General features: G+C 47.0%; 1 protein-coding gene across 1 annotated transcript in view; it reads left to right on the top strand.

Annotated features, from left to right (window-relative positions):
• Nucleotides 1-242: 242 nt before the first annotated feature.
• The window catches only part of SMOX (spermine oxidase), a 49,770-nt gene continuing 23,225 nt past the window's right edge, over nt 243-26,787 (top strand). The window contains exons 1-2 of the mRNA XM_042053169.1: nt 243-381; nt 25,947-26,181. Of these exons, the coding sequence (XP_041909103.1) occupies nt 25,974-26,181 (208 nt within the window). The 5' untranslated portion in view covers nt 243-381; nt 25,947-25,973. The remainder of the gene's footprint in view (nt 382-25,946; nt 26,182-26,787) is intronic.

Genomic DNA, 26,787 nt, shown 5'->3' with positions numbered 1-26,787 from the left:
AACCGCAAAAGGTGAAAAAGACCTGTCCCGCTTAGGAAGGAAATGAGGTTTAATGCGCTTCTTTCACCGAACAGGTGAAACACCGCCACAGAGTTTCACGCTCAAGTTGCACAAGATCACGAGCGGGGCGGAGGAAGCGCCGAAGGAGGCGGAGGCGGAGAAGGGGAAAGAGGAGGAGGCGGAGGCGGGGGATGCTCGAGGCGGAGCCGGGGCGGGCCGCAGGGGAGGCGGCTGGAAAACAGGCCGGCGCTGGTTCTCGGCCCGCAGTGCCCGCAGCCGCCGCTCAGCCGCGCCGGGAGCCGCTCAGCCGCGGGAGGCAGCGAGGCGAGAGCCGGGCGGGCGCCCCGACCCCGACAGTCCCCTCCGGCACCGCACAGAGAGGTACGCGGCGGGCGGCGGCCCCGGTCCCCTCGCAGGGTCCCCTCGGCCCCCTCAGCCGGCACCTGCGGCGGGAGGGCCGGTGCCGCCTCGGCGGGGCTGCCCGGCTCGGTCCCCGCACGCAGCGCCCGAGGGGCCCGGGCAGCGGCGGGGAGAGGGCGGGGGGCTTTGTCTGAGGGTACAGAGCCGGGACCCGTCCCACACACCCACCTCACTAAGCCGCTCTAGGGGCCGTTCCCAGTGCCCCGTCCCACACACCTGCCCGAGGGGCCGTTCCCAGTGCTCCATCGCACACACCCACCTCCCCGAACCATTCCGGGGTCCTTCCCTGTGCCCCGTCCCATACACCTGCCCGAGGGGCCGTTCCCTGTGCCCCATCCCAAACACCACCCTGAGGGTTCAGCCCGGTGCCCCATCCCACACACGATCCCGGAGGAACCAGCCCTGTGCCCCATCCCACATACACCACCCGGAGGGGCCGTGCCCCGTTCCACAATCCCACCTCCCCAAACCACTCCCTGTGCCCCATCGCACACACCCCAAACCACCCCAGGAATTTGCTGACCCTCATTCCTCGGTCCCTTGACACCCCAACCCAGGTGCAGAGCAGGTGTCATCCCTACCGCTGTTTTTGGGGACGGTGGGAGAAAGGATCGCTCTTTCGGCTAAGGGCAGGACACTCATGGTTGTGCTGGGATTTTGGGGTGGCTGGGGTGTTTTTTTTTCCCCTCCGTGTGTTGATGTCAGTGTATCTCCCGCATGTGACACGGGTCCGCGCGTGCCTCCGCATTCCCCGCCTCGGCGTTCCCGGTGATGACACGACGAGGAGAGGTTAAGTGGGGAAGTCACCGTGGTGGGGATGTGAATGACGAGCGGTGAAGACTCACTCGCAGCTTGTTTGTGTATCTGGTGTTTTCTTGTTTATACAAAGCTGTTAAAATACCGGGGGCTTGGTTCACACACCGATCTGGTGTTTTCAGTCGAATCCATTGACTCCTTTGGAATTGCTCCGTCTTTGAGATCGGTGTGATAGATGAGGGATTAGTGCTGGATGCCGGGTAGTGAAATGCATAAAGCCAATTGTCAGTTAGCAAACCTGACCTCACAACAAAGCTTTTATTTACATCCTCAGCCCCAGACACAGAGGTGCTCTGCTGCATCCTTGCTCTGCTCATCCCAAAAAATGCTTTCTGTGGATTATAGACACGTTGTCTCAAACCTAGTGCTAGGACCAGCTGTAATTGCCTGATATAGTAGATGTAAACACGAGCTTTACATAAAAGTGAAACCATATGTATCGGCTAACACACATCCACTCTGTGATCCTACACAAACAAAGTCGAGCCCAGAGCCCTGTCCTTAGCTCACCCTGTTGATCCACTTTTCCCATAGTCTGTACGACGCAGTCCTGTTCCCAGAGTTACCAGACAGGTTTAGTGGAGAACAAGAAATCAGCCCAGGAGCATTTCTGTGTATTGTGCAAGAATGCTGTTACGTTCTCAGTCCTTTACAGATGTTGTTTTATTGACTTAGTGATAACACTTTGCTCTCCTAGGTCCTTTTCCCTTTCCACATTGTTAGGCCAGCACTTACTAATCTTTTATGGCACTGCTGTGGAACAGATGTACCGTGTTTTTTAGGGAATAGCAAACTCTGTGGTTTCAGCTGGCTTTGCCTCTTAAAATAAAGCAGCACTGCCTTTCCCTCGTGCCACTGTTGTGGAGTGGGTAGCTGGACTAGGAAGCCTATTTGGATGACTACTGAGCTGGCAAAAATCCAACAGGCTTGGGTCTGACTCAGTGCCTGGATCCAAATAATTGTGTGGCTGGTCAAATGTTTACCTGGACATCTTTGAGTTTGGAGCAGCATCCAGCTGGTATTTTGGCTAAGCTGTGTGTGGAAAGGGGTGTAGAGGTCTGAGACTTTGAAGTCCTGAAAATGCTGGCTGCTGTTGGGGGCTGCAGTCCTTTCTTTATCCCCTTCCATCCTTTGGCTCGTGGAACAGTGGCTCTGGAGCTGTTCGACTTTGTTCCATGCTTCCCTGGAATGCTGGAGTTTGTGGCTGGAACACCACAAACACACTGCATGTGGCCTGGGATCCTGTGTCCTCGGCCCTGCTGCAAGCACTTGTGGCTGTCTCTCTGGTTTGAGCTGGAGGGGCTTGCTCCTGTTGTATCTCCCCCACCAAAAAGTGCCTGAGTGCTGTCATGAGTTAGCTGTGGCATCTCTGAAACCCAGTGTTTTCCTGGGATGGAGGAATCTCAGTTGACTTGGTGGCACTGGAGGGGTTGAGGTAGAGTTTGGAGAGCTCTGTCAGATTGTTAACATTCCTTACAAACAGGAGACTTGGTGGTTTCTGGGCTCCCTACAGCATCTAAGAGGTGTGATGGTGCTTTTACTGACCTCCACCTTAGCCAAGTAATGTAATTTGGGTTTTTCTCATTCTTCCATCCTCAAAAGTTATCAGACCCCTGCCCATCTCTGCCTCAGAAGCCTGGGGGAGTATTCCTGCATCCTGCTGCCAGCTTCAGGAGTGTATCTGCTTGTCTCTCAACCCCCCTTCCATCATTTCATGTTTTCTGTTCCCATCATCTCACTGAAAAGTAATCCCTTCTAATCAAATCTGAGGTTCTCCAACTAAATTCCTGCTGGCCCAGGTGAGTATCTAAGGAAAACTGTGATGCTGACTTCTGAAGTATGTGGATTTACTTTGTATGATTGGGTTATACAAAAAAGAGATATTATTTTCTCTGTTCTTTTTACAAATATTAAAACGCAGCCTGCTGTGTTTCACAAATCTCACCACTGTCTCCTTCTCTCAGTAATTGTAATTAACAGACCAGAAAATGGAAAAATGTAGAAATACCCTTTCCCACAGGCCACAAACATTAGTCCTCTCCAGAAGTTAATGAAGTCGTCTATGGAAATTAAATAACTTTTTTTTTTTGGTTCTGTTGGTGAGCTAAAACATTGTGTCAGAGTGGTAAATAATAAATAAACGAGCTGTAACGATTGCCTCTTGGAGTTGGTGTGGGTGAAGAATGGATTTGAACTCTTCTTTCTCTGGAGAGCCTAAACCTCTGGCTTTAAGATGTGGCTTAGGGATCTGTCCTGCTCTGCTTGCGTGCAAAAACTAATCCAAGCACAGAATAATGTGGGTAACCCACCATGGGAATGGAAGCATAACCACAAAAAACCTCCAAATGCAACAAATTAATCAAATTACTGAATCCTAAGACACCAATAGTTTAACAAATGACACCTCAAAACCACCTTTATAGCATTTCCAGACTGTGTTATCATCTTTGTCATCTTCCTGTTGAGGGACCATGAAAATTTTCAGCCACCTTGATTTTGTGTCCCATTTTCATTGGCTCTGTTGATGTGTTGGCTTTGCCATGTCTGAGCATTCGTGCTCGGTGTTGAGGGCACGTGGGTGTGTGCACAGTAATAAATCTTGAGTTTACAGGAGTCACCCTGGAAATTGGTTGCAATTTTTTTTCCCCCCCCCTTTTTAAAAATCTGATATTCCAGTGGTTTCTTTTTATTTTCAGAAAATATTCCAGAAATACCATGAGTGGGAATATGAACCACTTGGAAATTAAATCTTCGTGGCGACTCCAGTTACCACCGTGGGTGTGGTGGCACCTGAGGAGCACAGTGCTGTGCTGCAGGTGTTTCACGTGGTGTGTGGCTCTGCTCTGGAGAGTGGCTTTGGAGGAACCTTAGTCTGAGGTGCTGTTCTTGTGTTTGCACAAGAGCCAGTGCCCTTGAGGGACCCTGGGATAGAGTTGGGCTGCAGGCTGGAGGAACACTGCAGCTGAGAGAGCTGGGGGTGTCCTGGAGAAGAGAAAGCTCTGGGAATGCCTTTCAGCACCTAAGGGGGCTCCAACAGAGCTGGAGAGGATTTTGGATAAGAGCCTGGAGTGACAGGACAAGGGGGAATGGCTTCCCACTGCCAGAGGGGACTTTCAGATAAGATACTAGGAAGAAGCTCTTTACTCAGAGGGTGATGTGGGCCTGGCACAGAAGCTGTGGCTGCCTCATCCCTGGAAGTGTCCAAGGCGAGGTTGGACAGGGCTTGGAGCAACCTGGGGTAATAGAAGGTGGCCCTGCCTATGGCAGGTGAGTGGAACAAGATGATAAGCTTTCTGTCCCTTCCAACCCAAACCAGTCTGTGATTCAGCCAGCAGCCCTGAGCTGTGGATAACACAGCACACGGGGTTTTTATAACAATGTGTTTGCTGTCTGAGACCGACAGCAGCATGACAGGGACGTTTGCTTTGGAAGCTGTGCTCTATATTCCGGTGACCTTTTCCTCTGGAAGTCTTTAAATGCAGTAAATATGGTGGTGTTTGGTGAATTTTAATCATGCCCTTGTTTTTAAGTGCAGTTTTGGTGTTATTTTTCATGGCAACTTGAAGTTTTTGTTTTGTGACATCTTGGGGCCAGGGCCGTGAGGTTGCAAGGATGGGATGGAAGGGAGGTTGTAAGGTTGCAGCAGGGAGTGGTTTGGCTCTGGGAAAGGCCTGGGTTGCTCTGAAGGTGATGAGCTCATCAGCAGGAACATAATGCAAGTGGGGTCAAAAAGCCCCTCCCTGCTTTTTCTGCTGGAGTTTGATCCTTGAGCTATTCCCGGGTAGTTCTCTGCTACCAGGCCCTGCTTTAAGTCTCAGTTAAACAAGGCGCTTATTGTTGGTGCTCTCTGATTCCAAACGATGGTGGCTGGCAGCTTGCTGGGTCTGAGGGAAACAGATTTTGCAGCCCCAGAGTAGTGATTTACACAGGGTTGTTGTTGAATATTCCCTCTTTGGGGCAGTTTTCCACATCATGCTCTGAGACCACTTTCCTCTCACTTCCTGGAGTAGAAGGATGGAGGAGGGAGCACTGGGGGCTGCAGAACAGATCAGTGCCAGAAATGGAGGGGGCTATGAGTGAGGAGATCTCAGCTGTGGCGGGCCCAAAGAGCTGAAGTGACGTAAACCCAGACAATTTCAGCTTGTGGGGAATTTTTCATTTGGTAACTTTCATTTCTTTTATCCAATAGGTCTTTTAAGGGCTGAAAAGCCTTTATAATGGCTTGAAAAGTTCATTTAATTCTACTTTTTGTTGTGTGTGTGTGTACTTACTGAGTTCAAAGGCAGGAACTACCTTTCAAGAAATAAGAAAATATTTGTTTTCCTGGCTGATGAAGTAGAAAACGAAATGGATGTAGATAACTTTTGAAGAATGGATACTTAATTATTAATTTCTTCACCATTCATTATTCTGCATAATGCCAGATTTTCCTTAAGTGTGTCCTCTGAATTGAGCTGAGTGGTATGGAACAGTGTAGGTTACTGGCATGCTTGGAATGACTGAGATACTGGACAGGATGTGGTGATGTTTGCACACTTTGAGAAGGAGGGAAAATAAAAGCATGTTGGTTTTGGATCATTTGTGTTGTGAAGTACCTACTCAAGCTCCCTTGTACCTGATGAAGGCAGAAGATGCCTTGTGCTAAGCAAAGCAGGTGGTCCTGGCCTATCCCTAGACTGGGAATTGAATAGGAAAGGAGGAGTTTCTTTTCCTTTATAAGAGTTGGTTCAGTTAAATTAATTTTTCAGGGCAGGTGGGGAATGGATTTTCTCCCAAAGAGGTTGCACAGGTGCAACATTCAAGTGTGCTCATCTGATTTTCTGTTGGACAGGCTTTTAGTCTGAAACTGAATTAAAAATTCTCCCGTCCCATGGGATGCATGTTCCAGGATATAAATGTAACCTCCTGCTTTGATCTCTAGTCTTCTCCTAACAGGATTTTCTTTTTCAGAATCAGTCACCGTTGTGATCCCAGAGGACTCTGCCAGGAAGATGTGCCTGGTAATCCTTTAGTTGAACTCCTGAAGCTCACAGACCCTTTGGGAAAGCCTGAGGGTTGTTTTGCAAGAGCCTGGCTTCAGGAGTGGAACTGCCCTGAGATGTTTTCTCTGAGCTGTCCTGTCTCCGACTGCTTGTTTCCTCTCTTGCATAACTTTTCCAGCACAGGCTGATGGGTGACTTACACAGATTTAAGATGCTTCTTCGAGGAAAAGGGGTCATCCTATTCTTGTGCGTGTTCTGTTGTGACTGTGGGTGCGACATCTTGGTCAGGGAGCTCACACACCTGGCAGAAGAGTATTATTTTTATGGGGTTATTTTTCAGCTGGATCCAATCCCTGGCCCGTCCCCTGACTGCTGCTGTCAGCACTACACAGACAGCCAGGGCTGCCCTTTAAGGAGAGTGCAATCTGGGACCTAAGTTTTCTGGGATTGCATAACAGTGCCCTCAGATGTGCCAGGGTGTACTGACAAACACACACACGTGTGTGGGTAAGCTGGAATGTGCTCACAAACACACGTATGAGTGTTTCTCCCTGGGACCACTTCTGCTGTCATCTTCCTCCCTTGTTTTTCCACAGATGGACACGACAGAGCTTGGAGGTTGACTGGGTTGTCAAGAATGAGCCAAGAGTGTGGGGGGGCACATGAGGAAGCAAAAATTCTTAAAATCCCTTGTGATAGGTCAAGCTTTAACCCTGAGATAAAGGTTGGTACTTCGGAGTTTGCAGTTTACACTCTGCTGCTCGGATGCTCTGATCCCATGGGACACTTTGTGCCATTCATTAATGCTTGCAGGAGCATAAAGTCCTTGCACCAGACTAAATTAAATGTCCTTTTCTAGTCGTGGGGAGCTCACACCATTGCTCCAGTATCACGATGGCATCTGGTGTCTCTGTTTGGGCTTTGAGAGAACTTGACAAAGGGCTGAGTGTGACCGCGGCCTTTGGAATGAAGCACCGGGTCATTACCCTTTTTGTCCCCTGCTTCCTTTGGGGTGGGATCCAGGGCTGTGTGGTGGGCAGGGATCCAGTCCTGAAGATCTTACACATGGAAATATTCCAGGGAGGAACAGAAGAAATGCTTGAAGAGAAAAAAGAGAGAACTGCTTTGACTGCAGAGTGAGATGGGAAGGAGGCAAATGGGAGGGAGGGTGGGGATGGGCTCCTGTTAATAACTATCCCCAGGCTGTGGGATGTGAGAGGGGCTCTGTTGTTGGGAAGGCTGTGCTGGGGAGCTCCTGCTCCCGGGCCTGTTTTGAGTCCAGCTCTTTGTGTTCTCCCTGTAATGCTCCTCCAGGAATGGAGGGAGAAGGTACCATGTGGGAACAGGCAGCTGCTGCACATGGGACCTTACAGTGTTTCAAAGTATGATGGAAATGTTAGGGAGGCTTGCGTGCTCTGGGGCTGCTGCTGATGTGTTCTGTTGTCATATTTCTGTTACGAGCAAAAAGCAGCAGGGCCAGAAGGGACTTTAAGTTGTCTAATCTGACCTCCTGCCCCAAGGCTGGGTCAGATCTATCTAAACTTTCCCAGCAGATGTTTGTCCAACACAGTTGTTAAGAGCCTCCAGTGATGGACTTTCCTCATCCTCCCTGGGTGATCCTTGAAAGTACTTCATTGTTCTTGCCAATACCAAGATTTTCCTAGTTTCTGACTTTGATTTCTTGTGCTGCAGTTGAGAATTGCTGCCCTCTTGCCCTTTTGTTACTGTACTGAGTGAGCTGTTCAGTCCTCTGGAGCTGCCTTTGGGAATTTCTGGGCTGTGTCTTCCTTGAGCTGCAGGGCCCAAAATTTGCCTGGAGTGCTCTGTCTGATACCTGCCTATACTGAGCCAGCAAACGCCAATTTGTGACTCTCATGTAGACTTCTGGGGTGTGATGGGTGCATTTTAGTTTTGGACAGAGCACCAATAATGTGTTTTGTCATGGAAGGTTTTGTTATGGCTTTGTCTCTCTACCCACTATAAAAACAAAGCATGTGCTCTTCTTGCTCAAGTGCTGTATTTTCCACAGGGATGTATTCTGGATCTCTGACTGTTCCAGAATAATTCCTCCCTGCTGTAAGGTGAAGTAAGTCCTTGCCAGCTGCCCTGACCGAGGCTTTCCCCATGATTAGCTCGATTACAGCTCAGCCATTGTGCTTTCCTGCTCTGACCTGCCGGCTGTAGCTCAGGAGTGACCTTCCTTTCTCCCTCCGTGCTGTGATTACACCCTGTGCATCTGGTTTTGTACCTCCTGTCCCTTTGTTCCCCTGAAGGATTCAGTTATTCATGCATTTCTAAAGTTGGTAAAAAGTGGATGTGAAGATTATTCTGAGAGGTAGCACTCAAATACAAAACATGACAGAAAACAGATCAGCACTAGAAGCATTATTTGCTAAGGTAAACTCCTTCACTTTATTTTTTAGGGAAAAAAAAACCCCTTGCCTGTGTGTATTGTGCAAGCATTTTCTCTGGATCTATTAACACCTGTTATACCTTCCTGTGAGAGAGAGTAGGAAGTGTGTGTGAAAGGTTTGTCTGCACACAGAGAGCCTTTGTCCTGAGACAACTGAAGAAGCTCTCACCAAAATGAAGGCTGGTCTGGACAGGTCTGAAACATCTTTTGGCACTGATTCGTGTTTATTGCTGTGGGAAGAGCAGGTAGGGAGGAGCAGTCTGTTTTTTGTTGTTTGAGCCATCAGTAGGTATCTTTGAATTCCTCAGTTTTCTTGCAGAGCTTTGGTGTGATAACTTGTGTAACGTGAGTCCCCAGTTTCTCTTGTTCTCTTTCCAATTGCAGTGAAAGCTCTGGTGTTTCATTCCTCACTTTTTTTCTCTGTCAATTGCAGGTACGGGGATCTTTAGTCATGTGGAAGGTATTTTATTGACAGCTTTAGAGTCTGAAGTACTTGTTAGCATGGAACAGGTGTAGAGTGATGTAGGCTCTTGGGCAAAATCACTTTTCTAGTGTTCCTTGATAAAGATTTCTTAGAACTGAAGAGTAAGTGGAGTGGCACAGGAGATTTGAAGCTCTCTTATCTGACCTCCTGCTCCAGACAGAGCCAGGATCAAAGGTAGGTTTCTTGTGAACTTTTTTGGACATTTTTTAGTCAAGAGTGGCAGGTTGATGCTGTGCTTAGTGCTCTTGTGGTGAGGAATATTTTCCTTCTGTCTGATGAGTGTTTCCCTCGCTGTCAGTCGTTCCCATTGTTTCCTGTCCTTTTGTTTCTGCCATCCAGTCTGGCTCCATCTGCTCAGTAAACCCCAGTTAAGTAGCTGAAGAGAGTAACTGAATCCCCCACTAACCACCATTTCTTCTCCAAGTTCAGCAACCCCCGTTCCCTCATTTCCTTCTCACATCAGGTGTTCCAGTCTGTTGGCTGCTGCCTTTCCAGCTCAGTGCTCCAAGCAAATTTGAACCACAGAGTCATGGAATCACAGAATGGTTTGGGTTGGAAGGGACCATAAAGACCATCTCATCCCACCCCTTGCCATGGGCAGGGACACCTTCCACTATCCCAGGTTGCTCCAAGCCCCATCCAGCCTGGCCTTGGACACTTCCAGGGAGCCAGGGGCAGCCACAGCCTCTCTGGGCACCCTGTGCCAGGGCCTCCCCACCCTCACAGGGAAGCATTTCTTCCCAATATCCAATCTAACTCAGCCCTCTGGCAGTTTAAAGGTGTGTGTTTCACCCATCCAATTGGTATCTCCCCATTTTTCTGTGTTGATAAGTCCATGACTCCTGTTCTTTCCACCCACATTGATGGCCATTATCTTGTTTTCAAACAGAGATTAAAGTGAGAGGGTTAAAGTGAGAGGAGCCAAACTCTGAATTTTCCTGCTGGATTTGAAAGGAGAGGTCTCCCCTCAGGCTGTGTCCTGCTTGCTTGTGTGGACTAGTCTGTTCTTAGGAACATTTCTGGTTTAAATGGATCCAGCTTAATCTCACACCTGGTGATTTTTATTTTTGTTGTTCTCCACAAGGTTCTCTCAGGTCTGCTGTTCCAAAAAGCATGGCAGTGAGCAGCTCAGGGCAGGACTTTGCAAGGCATAGCTGAGTGCTTTCCATGGCTCATCCCTTGGGCTTTGCCTTCATGCACCTGTTGGACATTGTTGAACCTCACCATTTACCTCAACCCTCGAAGAGTCTTTTCTGGAGTGTTGCTGAATAGGGAATTGTTCCCTGTTTCTGTATTTGTACCTTTGGCTTCTCTTCCTTAATTATTTCCTGTTGTTGATGTTGGACCAGTGCATGAAGATAATTTAGAAATTGAAATCTGTGCACTGTGGTGCTTGCAAATCCTCCCAGCTGAATCATCTGTTGGGTTTATGGCCATACATTCCAGTCTGTCATCCAGACTGGTAATGAAAATATGGCACAGCTCTTATGCCTGGCTGGACCCGCTTTCCAGTGCCCTTCCCAATTAGATAAGAAACCCTTGATAATTGCGCTCAGAGAAGGATGTTGTCATGCAGCCATTTTATGGTGATTACATCTAATTCATGTTTCCTTAGGTGGATCTTATGGGAATATCATGTGGAACAGCATCAGATCTAATACAGATTGCATTTTTGAATCTCCTTATCAATCCTGTACATTTTTTCCTGGTGATGCACAGATCCTTTATTGCTCCAAAGATTTCTGATGCCAGAAGGGACCTTAAAGGTGATGAGACCTGCCCCTGTCCACACTGAAAGTTCAACTGAGCAAGTCACACCAGACTGATCAGGAGTTTTGTAATGGGACAGTTGTGACATGACAGCTCCAGGAGATCAAGAGGAAACAAACGTGATGTGTTTATGGATCCCAAACGAAATTAAACAATTACCTGAATCCAGTCTTCGGAGCAGCCTTTGAACGAATCCCAGCCCTTCTTCTGCACGGGCTGGGAACACAAAGAACGTGTCTAATCTGTACTGATATCAGGCAGCAGTTATCAGTGCCTACGTGCTGTTACTCAGATCTCGTTAGCTGCCTAATTGGATAACAGGCAGGACACTTCACAACTGCATAAGTGTATTAAGCTTAATCTGCTCTGGAGCAGGGAGGGGAAGATGTGCTCGGTGACAAACGGGCACAAGAAGATGCACAGTGGGGCAGGGGTGTCAGTATGGGGCTGTGTCCCCGTCACTTCAGTCCCAGTAACTGAGGCAGAGGCTCTGTGTGTCTGCAGCATTTACATCGGTACCAGAGTCCCAGAGCAAAGAGTTACAGCACTTTCAGACTTCACCCATGTTGGCCAGGCAACTTCACCTTCCAAAGCACACTTCTTCTAGTAGTTAAATCTCTTTCGAATTTCTTTTTAATAAAACGTGGTGCAACTTAATCCCTGTTTTTAAATCCAACATGATAGGACAGAGAGAAGCATCCTGTGTGTTTGTGTGACACCTGGACTTTGCAGCATGTTCCTGGTCCTAAAGCTTGTTTCCAGTACATGCAGATGCACGGTGGACAGGATCAGAAAGCTTCCACAGTTCTGTACATGGAGAGGAGAAGCTATTTGATTATTAAATGCTCTTCCCTTTCTTCCCTGAGAAGATGCAGTTACTGCAGTAACCCAGTTTTAAACTTTAGGAGTGGGTTGCCTCTTTCCAAAGGTGCAATGAAACTTAAGTCAGATTCTTGTAGAAGATGTGGATATGAGCACATTGCATGAGTTGTCACCACCTGTTCTATTCTCAGGAGAAGTTATCTGCAAGGGACATTCCTGGGTGCAAAAGATGCATCTGCCAAGGGGATCTTTCAAGGTAATGGAGAGTGACTATGTGAACTGTGTCCTCTCCATGTATTTACTGGATTCCCTTGGGACTGAGGGAGGCTTTTTACAGAAACCTCAAGTTGAGCCCAACTTTTGGCCCTGTATCTTGTGTGAGGTGCCTCCAGCTTTTTATTTATTTCTTACTTAATCTCATATGAATCTTCACCTTGTGCTGTCCAGCATCTGCCTGTAGCTGGCGGAAAAGACAGGAGCCAACCTCTTAATCTGTAAGTGTCTTAGGCAAATGTAAACTCCATGAAGTGTGTTTATCACTGAGCAGCTCATTCCCAGCTCTGCAAAGCACCTCATGGTTTGTTTGTGTGGGATGTACAGAGGATTCTCTGCTGCTTTGTCCTGACATCTGTGTTTGTGACCAGCAAGGGTTAAGAGCGAGGCACTTGTCTGGATGAGGAAACTATTCCACTGTACTGTGAATTTAAAGCATGCTGACTTTCCCGTGGAAAATGTTATTTAAAAACAGAACCCCTAATTCACTTTTATTTTGGGTGAAGGGAAAGCGTTGTGGGGTGTTTGGTTCATTTTGGTGTAGACGAACCCCCAAATGGATGAACTAAAGAATAGTGATTGAATGCAGAAGAATTTTTAGAGTTAAGCCGCACCTGATCTAGTACCTAGACTAAAAGCATGTTTAGCAGGGGAAAATAGCATTTTTTCCAAAGGGCAGCTCACATCTCAGCAACCACATTCCTGGGACAGGCTCTGGAGAGAGTCTGTGTCCTTGTTTTCCTTGCATAGTCCCTCTGAGGCACTGATGGGGGGTAGCTGCAGGTAACTCTTCCTTTCTGTTGCTCGTGCCTGGGTCATGCTGCAGTTGGAGGCATCCATAAGAAATGAAGGAGAGTGGACTGCTACAGATGGTCTCCCCAAAGTGTTGGATGTGTTGATAGCATGTTTTCTGTAGCAATAGACACCAACACTGCCTTTATCTCCCATCAAAATCTGCTGGATATTGATGTGGACTCAATCAATCATCAGATTCAAGTCAAGCTTGACTTCAACCTGTACTTATTAAAGGGTGAAGAATGCTCTGTCATATGCAGTTGATAAGGGAATTTAGAAATAAAAGTGCATATTAAACTGTCAGTAGCATTTTTCCCCCTCTTCATCTGGAAAAAAATAATGGCATGAGTTGTTTTCTTCCGCCTGCATGGGCAATATTTAGACATGCCCAGCAGTTGCAGGATTGTTTCTCAAACCCAAGATAACCAAGATAGGGTGGTCCTGTCTGGCTTCTGCCTGCTGCAGATCAAACCCACACCCAGACAGGCAGGAATCAAAAGGAGAACACCTCCTTGGTTGGTCTCTAGTGTGTTCTTTCTGGAAAGTTTTAAAAATGTGTTTTTTTCAGGAAAATGAGGAGGTGAGATTTGTGACGCTGCGGAGTATGGATGAGCTGTCGTTGTAGAGGGAGCCACCGTAGGATTGTGTCACTCTAGGTCTTCATTAGGGTCTTTAAGCACTACTTTAAATTTCCTGAGCTTGAGTCTTAGAAGATCTGATGTCTGGAGTCAAGGCCTGGCCTGTGACAGGCAGTCCTTTGGAAAGCTGTGCAAAGATCCTCGTGTCTCTTCAAAGCAGTGCCCTGTATTTCAGAAAGGGACATTGTGAGCGAGGAGAACAAGTTTCAGATCACATGTTCCCCAGCAAATACTGTCCTTTCGATAGGAAGACTTGTTGGAGAATGTTAATTGAGTCCCTTTTTAAATGAAGGAGGCTTTGCTTCCTTCCCAAGTTTTCAAAACAAATTTTCCAAATACAGTGCCTATGTTTCATTCAAGTGTAAATCCTTTCTTTTTAACCTGGAAGTTATCCCAGAAAAAAAGCCTATCCATTCACTGCAGGACAGACCTTTGTGGTTGTAGGGGAGAAAAAAGAAGTGGATCAAATTGTCCAAACAGGAAGGGAATTAAGAAAAGCCTTTGCTCAGTGAGCAGAGCTCTCATTTCAGTATAAATGGAGTCCTGCAAATTCCACTTTACATCTCCATTGCTTTTGAAGCATCACACAATGATTGAGGTGTCTGCTAAATTTAGAAATGACAATTTTTTTCCTGCCAACACGCCAGCCTAGCTGGAGGGATTTCACCATGTAGTTATGGGATGGAGGCAAGCAGTGATTTGAAATTTACTGGCTTGTTATCTCATCTGACTTGCACATAGCTCGGTCCTGGTGAGGATTTAGTACATTACACTGATTCCTTTTCATTCGAGGGCATTAATGGAAATGCTTTTCTGGCACAGCCAGGTGCTTGTGCTGTTTTACATTTGGTGAAGCTGAGATACTGAAAGGATCAAGCGTGGTGTGCTGAATAAAATGAGTTCCCACCTAAACACGTTGAAATTGTGCTTTATTTTGAGCAAGTTATGGGTAGGACTGTCATTCTTTTACCCCAGTCACATGGGAAGGCTGTGGAAGAAGAGATAAATCACAAGTGTCCCAGTTCACAGTTTCTACTGTTTACCATATGACAAATCTTGCTGCTCTGTGAAAAATCTCTTAGATCTAAAATACGTCTTTTTTTTCTTTCCTCAGCCTATGGTATTTAATTCTTCTCTTTCTGAGCAACATTTTATCTCAATTCTGTGAAGCTGTTTGAGACACACTTTCATGAAGAGGATCAATACTAAAGTAAACTTCCCTTTGTTTTGGTAAAATGTCTTGACTGTCACAGAGGAGAAATGCTTTGAGTTCAGGTGTGTCGGGAGAAATGAAAGGCACCTTGCAGCAGTGGTAATCCATCACTGGAGTGCATCCCATGCCACTTCAGGCTGCACTTTGCCTGCAAGGCACTTAGGGACCTCAAAGCACAAGAAGTTGTCTGGAGGAGGTTTTCTGTTGGAATCTTCAGGCAAAATTTTGTCCTTGGGCTTTGAAGTTTGCAACAAGATGGGAACAAAGGCGAAGGTGTCACTGTTGTGTTTTCATCTCTTTCCTCACCCACCCTTCTGTTTCTTGTCTTTGAATTCATTTGACCTTTAAAGGTCCTTGCAGCCCAAACTATTCTGTGATTCATGAGCTGTTTCTGCTCTCTGCTTCATTTCGCACTCAGGAGGAAAATCACTCAGTGGGGGGAGTTGTTCCTGTTGCTTTACAGCAGGGATGTGGTCCTATATAAGAGATTTTCCATAGCAGTACTGATTTCCTTTGGATATCTCCGGGTGACCTGAATGCAGACAGTGTGTAGTGAGGAGAACGTCCTTGCTTTTGCACTGAAATATTTCTTAATGTCGTGCGCAAACCCATGGGGAAAATTCCCATCTTCGTCAAGGGAAGCTTTTGGTGGGACCAGACAGCCAGTCTGCCAGCCATAACCCAGCCTTCAGAATCTAAGGACCTGCTTCCCAACCTGAATTCCCCTGCCCTGGGCTCTGTGCTGCTCCAGGGGCGTGTTTGTGCAGTCAGCAGGATGGAGAAGGCTGTGTGAATTGCAGCATGCAGAGGCCAGCCCTGGGTACGTGTCTGCTGCCTCAAAGCTGGAACATGTGGTTTGTTTAATGCTCCAGCAAAGCACAAGCCCAGGGAAAGTCTCTTTGATACAGCTGCACCTGGAGAGACATATTTTTCCTGGAGTCACGTCTAGTCTGTTCCAGGCTGAAGTCAATCCAGTTACTGTGGGAGTGAATCCATGTGGTGTTTGGCTTTTCTAAATCTGGTTCTCTTCCCATAGTGTTGCTGTTGGATTTAATGATTTTTCCCTGTGGCTTGAATGGTAAAGATGTGGTAACTGCTTGGGTATGGCTTAAAATCAAAGATTCAGTGTGGGTGTTGCTTTCAAAAAGAGAAGAAATAATGCTATTTCGAGAGCTGTGCTGCTATTTCAGGGCAGTTTGGTAGGTCTGGGTTCTGAGAAGCAGTGAGAAAAAATAATTGCTTTTGGGCTATCGTGTCTCATATGGTATGTACTGAAATGATCCTCATGTACACACTGAGCTGGAACCAGTACTGAGCCTCTCTGCATGGGGATTTGTTCCCTGTCTCACCCTCCTGGTACAGAGGATGGGAGGAGAAGAAAAGATTCCAGTTGAAACTTTGCTCCCAAGCTTGCTGCAATGAATTTAAAACCCCAAACCACAGCAAATTCCCAAGTGTAATATAGACACCAGTGTTTATTTGACTGAGACATGATTGTGTTCTGAGTTGTGCAAACACAGGCATATTTCCTATTTAATTAAGGCTCATTTTATGAATTAAGATTCCCAAACAATTGGAGAGAGAAGGAGGGTGGAAGAGATAAGATCTCCAGGTTGTGCAGACGGGATAGGGTACAGCTCTTTTTGGCAGCTGGAATATGACTTCTGCAACAAACTTGTTTGTAGCATTGTTCTATCAATTATGCCAGTGTTTTAGCTCATAACCTTTTTTTTTTTCCTGTAGTTTACTGTCTGTCTTTCCTTCCTTTTACAGTCCTGAAATACCAAGCTTTGCTTCTGCCAGGAGTGTAGGAGTGGCGGATACCTCTCAATGCTCACTGTGATTGAGGAGCTGGAAATAGGGGTCAGCAGAGCTGGAAATGGGGAAAAATTCCCACCATGGGTCCACCAGAGCCTGGCAAGCTTGCAAAGACACAGGAAAAGGAGCCCAGTTTGGGACTGGTTGTTGCTTGTCCTGGATAGTTCAACAGCTCTGAGTTTCCTGTGCTGTCAACCCTTTGTCCTGTCAGGGGCTGACAGAGCCAAACTGCATCTTGATGCACTAGTTTAGGTTCTGGCCAGCTGTTGATAGATAGATCCCTCGTGGTCAGTAGGATTTGGAAACCAAAGGCACTAGAATTTTTGGCTAGATCATGATTTCTCTCACCAGGGTTAAGATGGGAATATCCTGTTCACTGTGGCAGGTTGAATACAACTGGTGTCCCCATTCTCTCCAGCTTCTCCTGACACAGCAGGAGAGTGTTCTGGCAGTGAAAGCTGTCTCTGTGATGGGTAGATATTGTGGGATGCCTTCTGGGTAGGTGGGACCTTCTACCTATCTGCAACCTTCCAAAAGAAGGGGATGCTGATGTGCCAGCTACAGCATGTGCTTGTCCTGTATGCAGGGGATTTGCAGAGCAGTGGATTTACTGGATTTGTTCCTCTGTTGCCCAAGGAAAGTACCAAAGCTGTGCTTTTTGTCACTGCTGTGGAACTCCTTTTAGCTGTGTAATACTGTGGCCTCTGGCACATGAACCACATGTTACAGCTCTGATCTTGCTGGATGGGGGGACAAGAGAAGCTCCGTAGCCCAGGCTACATTCTCAGCCCATTTCTCTGGGGATCACTTGGGGATGATGACTGTCTCCAGTGGGAGTTCGTGATGGTGGAGAGAATCCTCTAGTCCTTTATTTTATCCCCACACTGTAAATCAAGATGCTGCTCCACTCTGCGAGGTGTGTTCCTGGTAGCAGCTCCCATCCCAGTCCCTCGGAGCTAGCAGAGCCTGCCACGTTCTCACGGTACCCTTCAGCCAGAGGAACATAATTATTTTCTTTTCTTTTCCCTCAGCTGAGGAGGATTTGAAAAACACATAATGGTGCATTTTATCAGCGAGTTTTAAATGGTGTGATTCATCCCCTGTGTTCTTGGCGTGACGTTCCTTGGTTTATTTTTTTGGATATCTGTGCAGTTCTGTCAGTGCCAAGCACTGTATGGAAATGCCCCGTGGCAGACAACCTGCTCTGCCCATATGTTCCCTTTAAAAAAAAAAAAACCCAGCTTATAATAGGAAGTCTTTATACTGCATGCCAAGACGCTTGGGGCTTGTTAAATATATTCTACTTGTCAACAACTACCCAATTTAAAAAGTAGCCTTGGTGTGAATCAGCTTTGAACAAGTTCATTTGACTCAAGGGATATTTGCAGGCATTAAAACAAGTTGGATCACAGTGGTAAAAAATGTGCAGTGGTTTCCTGATAAAAAGCACCATCCAGTGACCCTTTTTTTTTTTTGTTCTGTTTTGTTTTCATCTCCTTCAACCCTCCAAAAATGCAGAGATTCTCCCAGTTGGTGATTTTGGAGGGTGGAGGGGATTTATTGGGGTGAGTGTTTCTGAGGACCACTCAGTGTGTTGCTGGAAAATCAAGTGGCAAAGCAGGTGCCTGGTGCCTCCAAAGTAGCTGGAAATCTTATCCTGGAACTTGTTCCACCATCTTTGCTGATTCAGATTGTAATTATAAAATGTCAAATGTCTTGGTTAAGGGTCTTTTCCAGCCTAAGTGGTTCTCTGAGTACTGTGGTTTATTCTGTGTCTCCCCCCTGCCTTTTTCCTGGGTGATAGTGTTGTGGAAAGAGGCAAAGGGGATGGCTGTCTTGGATCATACTTGAAAAAAAATACTGTTTCTCAGAACAATTTTTTTTGTTGTTGTTGAAGAACTCAAATATTTCTGCTTCCTTTTTTATGGCCAGCAGTGTAGGGCCACAGAGGGGTGATGTGGTGAGAGCCTGTGTTCTGCATAACACAGATGGCCTCAGCTTTAATACCCACCAGCTTTGGGCTTCTTCTCTTTCCTAACTTTTGGAGTAGTTTACAGAGTTCATTATTTGTTTCATCTGTACTGAAGAAGCACAGCTTCTTCCCAGCTTGGGAGGAGGAGACAATTTAGTATGGCCCCTTCTCTGTCTCTCCTGAGATGAGGGGAGGGGATATTCCTGGAAGTGAGGGAGTAAATTAAATTAAGGCTTGGTAAGGTCAGCTTCTCAGAGTAGAGAAGACCTGAGTTTGGACAGGCAAAGGTTAGTGCTGTGTTTCCCTGTCTCTTTTGGGATGTGTCCAGAGGAAGAAGAGCACAGAGCCAGCCTGAAAGTCCCTTTTGCCTTCAAAAAAACCGATGCTGAGGAGGTTTTGGGAGTGAGGCTGCAGGTTTGGTGTGGGAAAAGGGAAGCGTTTTGGCACGCTGCTGTCCAGGAGCACACGTGGTGTGTCATTAATGCCTTTCCTTCCTTGATCTCTGATCCAGCCTGCACTCCCTGTGTGTCAGTCACTGGGGTGGGTCAGTAATTTGTAAATGGAGCTGGAAGATGCTGATGTAAGATCAGCATTTTCAGTGCCTCGAGCCACACTTGATGGCTTGGGTTTTTACAGGGATAAATTGTAGTGGATGGTAGCATTTCTCTTCAGTTCAAACTCGTTTTTCTCTCACAGCCACCCCTATAAATTCCAGCAGCTCTCTGAAAATCAAACTACTTCAGTTCACGTTCTGCCTGTGGAAATACAAGGCAGGACATGAGTTGCTTGTTGGCACAGGAGTGCTGGCTTGTTTTTGTGAGTCTGGGCTCCTTGTACCACCACGGTGAGAAAAATGAGCGTGGTCATCTCTCCATCACCAGGGCTGGTGGGAAGAGCTGAGGCACGCAGGATAAATGGTGTGGGATGCAGTAGAGAGGGTGCTGCAGTGATGATGGAGGTGTTCCACTCAAAACCTGCTTGAGACTGGGCAGGATTGCTCACTCAGGCTCACCTATCCCCCTGCAGCACCTGCAAGGCTCCTCACTCTGGTCAGGCAGGAAGCGGTGATGGGGGGATGAAGTCTCACTGGTAGGAAAAGCAGAGATTTTACATCTGTCTCCTTTGTTTCAAGTATTGGAAAACATTGTTCAAGGAGACCATGCTGGTGATGGTCCTACTTGGAGTAGAGCCTTTCTGACCCACACTTCAGTTGCTGTGAGCTGTCAGAACAGGTCTCCTCTGCCCATGCCTGGCAGCTGCCTGCAAAAGAGGGGAGCAGAACTGGGCTGGGGCCGAGTGTCTTGTTCCAACTGCTGCATCCACTTGGCAAACCTGTTCAGACTAAAATCCTGGCATGGATAAAGCCTGAGCACGAGGCTGACAAGGAAGTGCCACTCTGCAGGGTTTCAGCCCAGCAGCTGGAGGTGAGCTGCCAGCGTGTGCAGGTGTTAACACGAGCTAACCTTGATCCCAGTGGTGCTGTACTGTCAGTGACACAGGTTTATGAGCTTGGGAGGGGCTCTGGCATGCACAGAGAAGGCTGTGGACCATCACCCTGCTCCTGCAGCTCAGCAGGTAGCTGAGTAAACGAGGTGTGTTTGCTTCCAGTGCAATAAAGCTCCCGTGGAGCCGCAGCCGCAGCTGGCCCAGATTGGTGTTTGCACAACGCCTGTACAAAGGCAGTTTGGAGCAGCAGGCTGGTGTCACCCCTGCGTCTGACTGACGTGGAGGACTTGGGATCAATTAATAACACTCCTGCCTTCTCTTGAGAGGGTGTAAATGGTGATTTGGAAAAGGGTTGGGAATTTGGCGTGCAGCCTGCTGGGTTAAAAAGGAGGGAGAAGGGAAAAAGAGACACATCTTCCAGTTTGACATGTTTGCAGCATGGAGAGCTTGGAAAGAGCATCTTGGAATAACAGGCAGTGAGGACTAATGTGCTTGTGTCTGAGAAGACTGATGAAAGGGGGAAGGAGGGAGAAGTTACAAAATGCTTGTTTGTTGTGCCAGGAGCTGTGGAGAACCACAGCTCCCAGCGTTGGGAGGCACTGACAGGCAATGCTGGAGCCAGCCCAGAAATCCCTTCCACTTCAGTTCTGTATCTGCTCAGAGGTACGATCTGTCCTGACCTGTGCTCAGGGAACAGCCTGAGTCTGAAACCTGGAAAGGTGTTAAAGGAGATAAAATTGCTCCAACCAGAATAATCCTTCCAAGCACTTCTCCTTCAGCTTAGGGAAAAAGGTACATTAGAGATGATGATTGAAAATTTTATTATTGCAGTTACTTAGGTGAGGGTTACTCACTACAGTGATGCACTTGCTCAGTACAAGTAGTGCTGGGCTGTGTAATGAGTTAATGGCCTAAGAACTGAAGTGTCTTTACATCTGCTGAATAAGTCACCTTTCTGCTTCTGTTGTGGAGCTTTTGCATTTGGGCTCAGCTACCAGTGCTTTCAGATAAGCACTTTTCCTTGTGCAGCTGATGAAATAATGGAGGTTATTACATCTATTGAAAAAGGCTCTTCAAACTCTGGATCAAAAGGTTTGCTGGTATTATTAATAATATATATATTTTTTTTACTGTTTTCATCATGGTAGATTCCTGAGGTGCAAAGGCCACAAAATTTTGTTTTGCAATTCAAACCTGGCCATCTCCATTGAATGGGCAGGATAGTTCCCAGCACCACAGCCCGGTCTTGTGGTGGGACTGGAGTGCAAATGTTTATTACAGATTGGATCCTGAGTTGAAAGCTTCAACCAATCCTCTCTGTCTTTAGAGAAAAGTATTTCAACAGCTGATTAGTGTCATTGTTAAAATTAGATATTTTATTTTTGTCGTGATTTTTTTTTCTAGCTTCTGCTCTTGGTTTCTCAGTCTCACTTTGTCTCTGCTTAGACTGAATTAATTTGGTGTCAAATTTTCTGTGTAAACACTTCCAGGCTGTGATGACAAACCTGCATTATAAACACATGGCGTGTGCAGTGCCCCTTCATGTGTTGATAGTATTTTGAATAGCTGCACTTAAAATAATGAGAAAATAGTAGTGTGTTTATTTCTCGTGCTTCCATTTAGTCTTTCAGCTGACTCTTGTTGCTTTTATCCGAGCTCCTTTCAAACACATGCAATATCGTTGCTTAGGTTTCTGATTAGGGATGATGCTTAATTCTCATCAAATAAAAACCTACAGGGAATAAAGCGATTCTTGTAAATTTTTCTGCTGGTCTTTGCAGTCAGCAGGGAATTTGTTTGTGTTGATGATGCATTTCTCACCCTCCAGACTGGCTCTTACACTTGTTAATGTGAAGGCTGTCGATTCAACACAATTTAAGAGCACTCAGAAAGGTCAGATGACTGTTTTAAACTGTCCGTAATCTCCCTTTCAGCTTGGCCATCCTGAGACAGGAATGGCAGAGGTCAGCAGGATGGCTTGCTCCTCCTCTCCATCCCCTGAAAGGCTGTGGGCAGCAGATGCAAGCTGAACACCCAAAGTAATGACAGGGCTGAGATGGGGTCCCACCGGGGTGACCGTGAATTTGGTCTGTGGAATGCCAGCAGTCCCAGCTCATGGGTAAATGACAACCTGCTGTGTGATACAGAGTCTGAAGGAAGGTCACGTTTTAAAGATTAACTAATCCTGGTGGAAAACCCCAAACAACCCCCCAAATCCCAACCAACCCTCAGCCAAGCCTTCAAGCGCACAAGCCTTGTTTTCAGAGCATCGCCTTGCCCAAGTCTTTGTGTCACCAGGGCTGCAACAATACTACCACAGGAGTAGTTGGGTGACCTAAGAATAGCAGATTTCCTTGAGAAATGCTTTTGTTTATTTTGGTTTTCTATTTTTAAGTAGTTGGAGCCTTAGTGACCTTTTTCTGAAGGGTCCTAGAAGAATTTCCTGGTCAGAGAGTATTGTTGTAATAAGGAGGGCAGTTGTGAACTGCCTTAATTCTCTGGCTTCTTCCTTGTGACCTGCAAGGTTTTACTGGCAAAATAAGGGGGAAAAAAAAAGCATGAAATTGTCACCCCACTGAACTTTTCATAGCTGTGATCAGTGGAGATGAAGGGATGGGGAGCTCAGGGGATTGGAGGGTACAAATGGCAGGAATGGAAACCCGTGATTCTGGGTTGGTAGAATGATGCCCATCTTAGAAGATACATATTTGCAAAGATTTGTCTGCTGGAAAACAGCAGTTATGCCCAGGATTTTTTTTTTTCTTTTGGGAGGGGTTGGTTTTAGGGATTTTTTTAAAGGTTTTTTTTTTTTTTTTATTTGAATGAAGGAAGTGAACAGGAGTGAGAGGGGATGAATGGAGGGTAATTTCTCCTAAGGAGTCAGGGGCAGAATGGTGATAGAGACTGAGAAGAGGGGGCAGGTCTGGAAGCAGAAGTGATTAAAATACCCTGAGTGAGACACTTACATGCACAAGAGCTAAGAGGATCAAAGCTGTATATTTTAGACAAAAGGAAGATGTTTATTTGGATATTTTCTTGTTGTGGGTAACCAGTGCCTGTTGGCTCTCTCACAGGGACACTGTAAGCAAGACAAAGCAGGGGAATTTTACTTTGTGGAGCTGTGATTTTGTGCTACCCTTGCTCTTAGATGGACACAAAGTAAAAATACAGTCTGAGAGAGGTTGACAGCGCAACAGCCAACACACTGCTCACCCTGTGATAAAAAGAGAAAAGAAAAAACAAAATAAAAAAGAAATAACCCTTTTTGGCAATCAAGAAGATGTAAAAAGCCAAACTATCTTTGTGTCAGAGGACCTGGTAATATCCATTGGCTCAAGCCCTGACTGGTGGCTTGGCAAGTGCTGAAGGGAGAGCACTGCACGCAATAGGCTGTGTTTTATGTCCTTGTCTCAGTCATGAGCCTACCAGAGGGAATAATTGATATGAAATAAAGTGTATTGGGGGCTTCCTATATTTATATCACCAGTTTATTCCACAGCGGAATGTGGATCCTGGTTGGAAAGCTCAAGCTTTTGCTAAATTTTAATTGCCTTTCCGTGCAGGAAACAACAGGTTGTTGGCTAATTAAGGGTAGTTTCCAAATCAGGGTTCTGTACACACAAAATACCCTGTTATTTTCTCATCTGTCTAGACAGGTCACCTAATCCAGTATTAAAATGCTGAAACAGGAGGGAAAACATTTTCCTGGAGCTTTCATGTGAAGAATTCACAGGAGCTCGCCAAAGCCAGGATTAGGAAAGCTGTGTTTAAAGAACTGTGCTAAACCCCTTCAATTTCTACTGGATATAGATGGCAGAAAAGATGTTCCTTTACTGTGGCAATGAAAACACATGAATCAAAGTGTTACCTGGAGAAGGGGAGAGGGTTGTAGAGTGTCTGTGGGAAGGAGTTCTCCCCATCTGTTCTGCCCTAGTGAGACCCCACCTGCAGTGCTGGGACCCCCAACAGCAGAAGGACGTGGAGCTGCTGGAACCAGTCCAGAGGAGGCCACGGAACTGCTCCAAGCGCTGGAGCCCCTCTGCTCTGGAGCCAGGCTGGGAGAGCTGGGGGTGTTCACCTGGAGAAGGGAAGGCTCCGGGGAGAGCTCAGAGCCCCTTGCAGGGCCTAAAGGGGACTTACAAAAAGAGGGAGAGCGATTTTTACACAGGCAGACAGTGATAGGAGAAGGAGGGAATGGTTTTAAACTAAAGAGAGCTTTAGTTTGGACATTAGGATGAAAATCTTACCTGTGAGGGTGGGGAGGCCCTGGCACAGGGTGCCCAGAGAAGCTGTGGCTGCCCGTGGATCCCTGCAAGTGTCCAAGGCCAGGTTGAATGGGGCTTGGAGTAACCTGGGATAGTGGAAGGTGTCCCTGCCCGTGGCAGGGGGTGGGAATGGGATGAGCTTGAAGGTCGCATCCATCAGGATTCTGTGATCTGTTGGGCTGCGGCTGTTGGGAGCTGCTGCAGCGGCAGTTGGAGCTGAGGCGAGGCCGGTTGGGACAAGCTGCAGTGGCAGAATCAGAGTTGGCACACACTGTGCAAATCCCTCTTGCAGGTGAGTCCACAGAAGGGTGGATTGAGCTGAAGCTGTTTCAGCTGAAACTAAACATTTTCAAAATAGTTGTCAGAGCTCCAGTGGGACCACCTCTTCGTACCACTGCCTAAATCACTGCAGTCTGATGTCAGCTCCCTTACAGAGAGTGGATATTGCTTGGTCAACATACATAAATTCTATAAAATCCTGGAGAAAAAGGGACTCTCCAAGTGAAACTGCTGTTTGCGTTGTGTTTCATTAGTTCCTGTGATCATATACTACGGTAGGCCAGCAGTGTTTTAAGACCCTTCTGGTGATGGAAGAGAGGAGTAGGAATCTTTGTCAGTGGCCAAATGTTGGGAGAATTGAGGAAGAACTCAGAATGGATATCCAGCAGCTTGGCAACAGGTAGAGGCAGCACACTAGCTCCTTGGATATCTCTGTGTTTGGGGAGGGAGGAGGGGGAGGCTAGGAATTGTGTGCATGCTTTATCCAAATCACTGGGCACCAGCTGATTCCAGGGCTGATAAATCCTGGGCTGAGTGTTTTTCCTTTGGAAATTGGGACTGATGTCAGCTGAGGTCTGGAGGGGTAAGAATCTCTGTACCCTGTTCTTTGTGCTCTTGAGGGCAGGTGTGAACCACCCAGAACCAGGGAGGTACACGCTGGCTTTTGTGAATAATTACATCCTGCAGTGGTCATCCCTGATCAGGGTTTAACCTTAACCATGGGCTCAGGCTACTGAGTCCCACCTACTAAAATGATGTGATGAGACCTGAGAACTAAGGGTAGACAGCAGTAAAAAGATGGCTTCTAGGAGTTTGCAAAGGAAAACAGGGTCCTGCTTGGAGGAGCAGCTGAATATGTTGGGTAGGTGGAGATTTGGGCAGATTTGGACTAGTCAGGATTTGTGGGTTTGAACCTCTCCATCTAAGCCTGGGGCTGACCCAGATGTGGCAGGACAGTGTTGGCTCCAGGGGCTGCATTTTGTGAAATTTTGGACTGGCCCTTGTTGACTTTCATCACTTTAAACATTTTGCTGCCTGTCCCATTTCTGTAATGGCCGGTTTGAGATCTGATCTCTGTGCTTTGAGCTAAATCCTCTTTACCTCGTCCCCTACTTAGAGGATCTGAAATTTAGGCTTTGTGGTTGCCACAGTGGCAAAGTGGAGTTTCATTGCTGGGTTGTGGAGCTTGTCAGCACTGGGGACGTGCTTCTCTTTCTTTTAAAGGTCTTCACCACAAAACTACCACTTTTGGAGGTTATATAAAAAGATGGGAGTTTGAAAGTCCTTTGGCTTGTTTGGAAATAGTCTACATGGCATGAAAGGGTGGAGATTTCTGGAGTTCTTGGTGCTCCAGGCTAAAAAGTTGTTTTGCATCCCAGCTTGACCTCAGTTATCCTTTCTTTGCATCCCATGTTGAAGGCTGGGTCTAATTCACCAAGTTTTTCTTTTCTGCTGGACTTCTTCATTTTCCATCCTTTTAACTGCAGAGGATAAGCTGCACCTGAGCTCCCTGAACAAACCTGTCTGCTTCCTCCCACAGGTTCCTTAGAAAGAGAGCTTGGACGGCATGCAAAGTTGTGAAATATCTGCAGACAGCACGGATGATCCTCTTAGTAGTGGCCTACGGAGAAAGCGACAGCCTCGAATAGTCGTGATCGGTGCTGGGCTCGCGGGCCTGTCGGCAGCCAAGGCGCTCCTGGAAAGCGGATTCACGGATGTAACTGTCCTCGAGGCGACCGACCGCATCGGGGGCCGCGTGCAGAGCGTCCAACTCGGTGAGAGCGGCGCCTGCAGAGGGGTGGTGCTGGGCTTCGTGTGCCCGTGAGGCCAAATTAGCCTCAGAAATGGGGATATGTGCACGTGCAAAGTTGTTTGAGGTGTGGCAGTGTCAGGAGTATAAATATAGAAATCCTTAGGCTCCTTTTGGGGTGGGGGTGTTTCTGTGCTGTCTCGTGCCTCGGTTCCGACCCAAGGCGGCTCCAAACCTGCGCTGCCACAAAATAAAAGATTTGGGTGATTGTTTTTGCTCGCACAGGAAGGGCTGTGTGCAACAGGTCTGTGATTGAGTAACTGTACACAGACAGTTTCCACCTGGGTTTTCCAGCTTGACTCTTTCCCAGGAGCAGCCAGTAAATCTCCAGGCTGTTGAAGGGCTGTTTCTCAGGTCTTAGAGCCCTTGGAAAGGGGAAACCCCGAGCTGTTCTGCTTCACAAACAGCCCCATTCATTTCCCTAGAACTAATTTACTGTGTAGGGCGCTCCCACTGGGAATCAGGCTTCTGGGAAAACCTCTTCAATGTATCCCTTCATCCTGATTTGCAGCTTTCCTACCTCTGCAGCTTCCTTTCTCTGGGTGTAATAAAGGTGCAGACTCTGGATATT

Source organism: Corvus kubaryi, unplaced genomic scaffold (genome assembly GCF_017639235.1).
Source record: "Corvus kubaryi isolate FWS band 111438036 unplaced genomic scaffold, C.kubaryi_AGA036_p1.0 split1-131, whole genome shotgun sequence".
In the NCBI taxonomy this organism is placed as follows: Eukaryota; Metazoa; Chordata; class Aves; order Passeriformes; family Corvidae; genus Corvus; species Corvus kubaryi.
This window is presented reverse-complemented; position numbering and strand designations above follow the sequence as displayed.